The following is a 6,212-nucleotide window of genomic DNA, read 5'->3' as shown; positions in this document are numbered from 1 at the left end:
TTTGTGCGACTCCTTCATGGAAAATAAGTTGGAAGTTAAGGAATACCAAAAAAAAACTAAATCGGAAGTTGAAGGACTTTTATGTCAAAATTAGTAGGTATGTGAATACGTTAATCTTTTTTTCCTTCTAATTGAGTTAGGTTGGTCTAATTGTTAGCTCACTAGTCTAATTAAATAAGTGTCGGAAATTTAAATTTCGCCTTGTGCATGCAGCAATTTATTAGTCAGTAACAAACCCTTAAATGGAGCTCCAATCTGCCTGTCGGGTGAAGGATACCAAGATAACCAAAAAAAATTTCTTTTTTACTTATTGAAAATGTTACCGGTGATATTTATATTTTAGCAAAGAGCAACTCCATAGCAGATTGTGCTACAGTTACCACTCTCATGAAGACGAATCTTTTTGTGACTAATGAGATGAAATTATGCTTGGTACACGTGTGCGAAATTTTTTTTTTTTTTTTGGTTTTCCACGGTATCCCTCAACCCGGCAGGCCAAGGACTAATCCGCTGCGGTACTGAGCTCCATTTAAGGGTTTGCCGCTGGCCAATGGGTCACGTGTGCGAACTTTTCTTGTAAGAAAATGTTCAGCGTGCTCCCCAAATCAAGTTGGATTTTGATAATTTGCCCCGAGATTGACCTTACTAGTATCATCGTGGGGCTTAGGCCAAAGTTTGGGCTTAGATTGGGTTTGATGCCTCTTGGGCCTTTATTAGGCCTTTTTTTATTAAAAACCCCTGAAAAAGTTCAGGTGAGAGCATTTAAAACCTTGGACGACTTATCAATGAATCTAAGTAGGAATAAGGTCAATATTATTAACTAAGATAAACCACTAAATAAAATCCATTAGGTTCTCACTCTCAGAGTCATCCTCCTTCACAGCATCTATCCTGTAGTTAATTGTTACTCTTACATATATACCTATTATATCTTTTATTAACCCTAGCTTTCGGTCACAAAATTCAAAAGCTTCAGACTCCCTCAAACTCTCAGCCTTTTTTCTCCCGATTCACGAACTCCTGCACGGTCACCACCGCCGACTGCCACCTCCTCGGTCCTTCAATGCCACTTCTCACCCCCTCAGTCCCTCACCGCACATTCTTGAGCTCACCATCATGCTCATTTTGCCGTCTTGCAGTGGTTGTAATCTTTTTCTCGTCGCTTGAGAACGTCTTTTTCTCGTCACGTCTTCGCCGGTCTTTGCTAGTCTGCCTCTATTCTCTGTCGGACAAGTTAGCTCTATGAAGTGGGAACTTTGAGATTTTATTTACTTTGATTTTGAAACATTTGTTATAATGTCTGGAGTTAGGTTAATTATAATTTATATTTCTGATGTTGATTTTGGTTTTTATGATATATGTGATTCAATCTTTGTGGATTCTGTGATTTATGTGTTTATGTTATAATTTTTTCTTTGTTAATTACAGTAACAGTGTTATAATTTCTGAGAGTTTCTGGGAACGATTAACCAAGAAGAGAAGATGATCGAGGTGGTTCTGAACGATCGATTGGGGAAGAAGGTCCGCGTGAAATGCAACGATGACGACACCATCGGAGACCTGAAGAAGCTGGTTGCAGCTCAGACAGGAACGAGGGCCGACAAGATTCGCATTCAGAAGTGGTACACCATCTACAAGGATCACATCACCCTCAAAGATTACGAGATCCACGACGGCATGGGCCTCGAGCTCTACTACAACTAAAATTCCTCTTCAAAGCTCTCTTCTTTCTTCCCTGTTATTGTTTATTTTAGGGTTCCCCATGATTTTGCGTTTATTTAACAATTGGCTTGATAGAATTTACCTTTGCTGAGCATTGTGGATTCATAATTTTGTTCATCCCTAGTAAAGGCTATTATTTCTTTAATGAATTGCCCAATTTATGGGCTCATGTTATTGTTTCTGTGCTTGCTACTTCCTTGAATGGTATAATAGTACTTGAGACTCATCTTTTGCTGTTGTTTGTTTCAGGTGCTATTAATGGTGTAATATATATTTTGTGCTGGGAACTGGATAATGTAATTTTTTACTTGTAAAAAACCCGTTTGATTGGAATAATGTACAGACCCAAATGATATTGGGTTTAATTTCTTGTTGGAACAATCTGTTACTTTGTTATATAAAATATATTTGATGTGTTCTTGTTTGATTCATATTAATTGAAATCTCCCCTTTTTGTCTTCCCTGCACAGCGTGCTTAATTACAATTTTTGTTTGATTAGAAAATCTTGAGGTATTGTTCTTCTAACATTTTTCTAGAACAAGAACATACTTCATAACTGAGAAAGAAGTGATGGTTCTGTGGCCTGTAAATAATCAGTAGTTTCTTATTCAATGGTTGCTTCCCGATATATGGTTCTGTTGTGCATGCTTTAAATTGTTATGTAGTTATGTTTTCTGTTGATTCTGCTGTGGGGTTCGTTACTGAGCATGTATGTCTGAGATTTTGTTAGATTTTGCTGGCCTTGCTATCCTTCTATGGCCATTGGCAGTTGCTGGGGCAGTAGAAATAATTTTTTAGGGTTCCAGTCAAGGTTCGGATGACAAAAAAAAATGTAGAAAAATAGAAGGCCCTTGATTGAGAACTTCAAAAAATGAACAAAAGTTTTGTATATCAAAAATATTTAATTTACTCTTATCCGAAATTCCTGATTTAATTAACTAGCTACATAACTTGTGAGTGAGTGATTAATAAATTGATGATGATGATGATGATGAGTGGTGGAAGCAATATAGGCATGAGCCAAACGCATTCCTAAGTGAACTTGTGAGACTGTAGTAAGGTGAAGTTTATCTGTTTTGAGGGGCAAATCCTTTGCATCAACACACTTCACATTTGGAAGCTTCAACCCTAATTGACCCTTTCTCACTTTCTCAATGTATTTTCCTTCCCCTGATGCAAGTGCTACCTGCATACATTAATTAACATTTTTACATGCCATCTCCTTCATTAATTAATTTCATTTCTCAAACATTATTATATATATTTCACCTTTTTAAAACGATTATTATTTTAATTTTTTATACATTAAAACATCAATGTCCTTATATGCAAAATAGATTAATTATGTATCAAAAAGGGAAAAATGACCGTTACTTTAAAACGAATGTAGTATTCTGTATATTTCTTTAGCTTTACTCTCAAGCAATAATCATAGCTTTTCAATTTGTGCATTTAATAATGTTTCAGATGGAATTATAATTTATTTAATTTAAGTTAAAATATCTAAAAGTGAATGTTAATAGAACGCTCACATAATACAAAATTTTTAGAGTAATTACCCAAATCTGTCCTCAAGAATTTTATAAGTGGACATTTTAGTCCCCCAAAAAAATTAATACACAAATTAATTCCTAAGGTTTTACTCTAGCAGATAAATCAGTTTCTAGTTCATTTTCCGATAGAGTAATTACCCATATCAGTCCCAAAAGCGGACGTTTTAATGCCCCCAAAAAATTAATACACAAATCAATCCCCAACATTTTTCTCTGTTAGATATAATAGTCCTCTGTCTAAAAAAAGTAAAATAAAATTATCATTATTATTAGTCACTCAATAATAATAATAATATTCAATAAATTATTAGAGATTATTCTATAAAAAATTTAAAGTTAAAATTATTTGATATTTTTGTATTTAATATAATCAAAAGATGCCCTATTTTAAAAAATATATTTGTAATAAAAAAATATTTTAATTTAAATTTTAAAGTATCATTATCCACCTTCCTTGTTTCTAACAAAAATAGTGTATTAATATACTAGCGTCATCGTCCACACAAAGTTATGTTAATAATAATAAAATTTGATATATAGTAAAAGTAAAATGGATTGTTATATGTCTGACAAAAAACGTTGAGTATTCGATTTGTGTATTAATTTTTTTATAGACTAAAATATCCGCTTTTAAAATCTTTAAAGACTAATTTGAATAATTATTCTGTCGAAGTAAAATCTTAAAAATTAATCTATGTATTAATTTTTTTGGAACTAAAATATCCGTTTTTAAACCTTTTAAAACTGATTTGGTAATTACTCAAATTTTTAAAAGAAGCATCATTTATTGAACAAAGGAACATTTGAACTTCTTGTTTGACTAAACTATACTATTATATTGCAAAATTTTAAATAAATTGAGGCAACTTTTTAAATTTTTGAAAGAAGAATAATAATATAGTAATTTAGATACAGATGTCATTCCCACACTATTTTACTTTTTCTATTTTTGTCGACTTTGAATTTAGTAAGTGATTTAAATATGGTGTTCAAATATACAATTCTTTTGTTGTGGAAACTGTATTGATGTTTTTAGTTTAAAAATAGAAACGATGATAATTCATACAAGTTGATGAGTGGGCCAATTTATTGAATTAGAGCTGGATGCCAATTGCCATTTCTAAGTCTTTTGGAATTACATGAACGGCCACAAATTTGAATATCAATAATGTTTGAGACCATAAAAGATAAACTCAAATAATCTAAAATTATTTTATTTAGTATTTATTGATTATTATTATTAGAATAATTGTATAATTTTAAATATTACATAAAATTGTAAATATTAAATTAAATAAAATCATTTTGGTTATTGTTTGTCTAACATTGAGAGAGTTTTAGTATGAAAATAGATGTTCTTAATTTTTATAAAGTGTGACATTATATTATATAAAATTTAATTAGAATATAAAAATGTAAAAAAAATTACAGAATATAAAAATCATACTTTATAAAATTAATTGAAAAAGAATTGAAAAAAATCCATTCCAAATAAGTACAAACACAAAGAACCGTTTGGCACATACAACAACTAAAATAAAAACATACATATATAAATATGTATTTATATTATATATGACCATATTTATATTATTAAAATCATCTTAAAGGTTGTATACAATAAAAAATTAAGTATATTCAAAAAAAAAATCTGTGTTATTTTATTGAATAAGATAAGAAGAAAGAAGAAAGAAATAGGCTAACCTGGATAACAAGAAGATTTGGAAGATGAAGATCAGAACGAAGGTCCATAATAAATTTCTCCATGTTATGGCTATAACCTTCAGCATCCTCTTCTCTAACAGTGTCACTCTCACCTTGATACCACAAAAGTGCCCTAATTGTTCTTCCACTATTACCCTTCACTGACTCAATTGCCCTTCTCACCAATTCATTGTACAAACTTGTCCCTTTACTCCATTCCCCAATCTTAGTCCCTCCCTTTGCACAAGGCACCAAACCCATCACCACATTAACACTCTCACCTGTTAACATACATATATATTAGAAATTAAATGTGCATTCTATCCTATGATTATAAATAGAAAAAGAGACAACTTTTTTTTTTTAAATATTGTCTACATGTATTTTCTGTTCTAAAACACTTATCGAATAAAGTCAGAAATATTATATGTTTTTAAAGTGTTTTTACCTTTGATCCTCAGAATTTCGTTTGCGAATGCCAAACCCGGTCCAACCCCACAAGTCTTGCCAAGGTCGATGTCTAAATGGAGAGGCTCATGGGCCTCTTCCCATTGTAGACTCGCACTTAATCGTAAGATAGAAGGGTTGGACCGGCACTCTGGTGGGACATTACCGTCCCAAAACCTCCCGTTTTTGACGCCGCCACGACCAGCCATGTTGCTTTGTCCGGCAAGGATGAAGATGTCCATGTTTGAAGAAGAGAAGCCACATTGCAAAAACAAGAATAACAAACATGATAACATAGGCATGGAGTTGTCCATGGTGGCAATAATATGGCACACACCAAAATAGACTTTATATTAAATGAAGAGTGCGGAAATTAATGATTTGTTTTTCTTTTTGTTTTACTTTTTGAGTTTTGTGCATGTGGGTGTGGTGAACTATGTTGGAAGAATCCATGTATTGGGGGAAAGGTAGGCAATGATCATTGATTGAATTGATGTGGCATCGTTTAGACACATTAGGGGATGGGAACATTTGAAATTTTTATTCTCATGGGATAAGATATCACTAAAATTTGAGAAGAATATATCATGAATGTTGAGGTCGTGTAAAAATGAAAGAAAGCATAGTGATGAATGCGCTCTATTTTCAATTGCTACTATTTCAAACAAGGGTTTTTGTAATGCATTAAAGTAAAAAAATTTGGTGGATTTTAACTTGAGTGTTGCTATCTAAGTTCACAACAAAGAAAATAATACTTAAACTTACATAGAGTGAGGTGGGTATAA

At 32.1% G+C, this 6,212-nt stretch overlaps 2 protein-coding genes across 2 annotated transcripts; one reads left to right on the top strand and one right to left on the bottom strand.

Moving 5' to 3' along the window:
* Nucleotides 1-832: 832 nt before the first annotated feature.
* On the top strand, nucleotides 833-2,117 carry LOC130933205 (ubiquitin-like protein 5). The gene is made up of 2 exons (XM_057862755.1): nucleotides 833-1,247; nucleotides 1,429-2,117. Exon 2 carries the CDS (start codon nucleotides 1,483-1,485, stop codon nucleotides 1,702-1,704), a length of 222 nt encoding a protein of 73 aa, XP_057718738.1. The 5' UTR covers nucleotides 833-1,247; nucleotides 1,429-1,482; the 3' UTR covers nucleotides 1,705-2,117.
* Nucleotides 2,118-2,618: 501 nt separating this feature from the next.
* LOC130936426 (probable carbohydrate esterase At4g34215) lies at nucleotides 2,619-5,963 on the bottom strand. The gene is made up of 3 exons (XM_057866491.1): nucleotides 5,429-5,963; nucleotides 4,981-5,261; nucleotides 2,619-2,909 (listed from the first exon to the last, which is right to left on the bottom strand). The coding sequence occupies exons 1-3, from the start codon at nucleotides 5,739-5,741 to the stop codon at nucleotides 2,658-2,660; spliced, it is 846 nt and encodes a 281-aa protein (XP_057722474.1). The 5' UTR covers nucleotides 5,742-5,963; the 3' UTR covers nucleotides 2,619-2,657.
* Nucleotides 5,964-6,212: the final 249 nt, after the last annotated feature.

This window comes from Arachis stenosperma, chromosome 6 (assembly GCF_014773155.1).
Source record: "Arachis stenosperma cultivar V10309 chromosome 6, arast.V10309.gnm1.PFL2, whole genome shotgun sequence".
Classification (NCBI taxonomy): Eukaryota; Viridiplantae; Streptophyta; class Magnoliopsida; order Fabales; family Fabaceae; genus Arachis; species Arachis stenosperma.
The sequence above is the reverse complement of the archived record's forward strand: the minus strand, read 5'-3'. Positions and strand labels throughout refer to the sequence as shown.

Excerpts from the sequence above, each read along its gene's own strand:
- LOC130933205 (XM_057862755.1), top strand. The coding sequence starts at position 1,483 with ATGATCGAGGTGGTTCTGAACGATCGATTGGGGAAGAAGGTCCGCGTG.
- LOC130936426 (XM_057866491.1), bottom strand. The coding sequence starts at position 5,741 with ATGGACAACTCCATGCCTATGTTATCATGTTTGTTATTCTTGTTTTTG. Across the intron at positions 5,262-5,428 it reads CGAAATTCTGAGGATCAAAG|GTGAGAGTGTTAATGTGGTG; the intron begins GTAAAAACACTT and ends GTATGTTAACAG. Across the intron at positions 2,910-4,980 it reads CAAATCTTCTTGTTATCCAG|GTAGCACTTGCATCAGGGGA; the intron begins GTTAGCCTATTT and ends TAATGTATGCAG.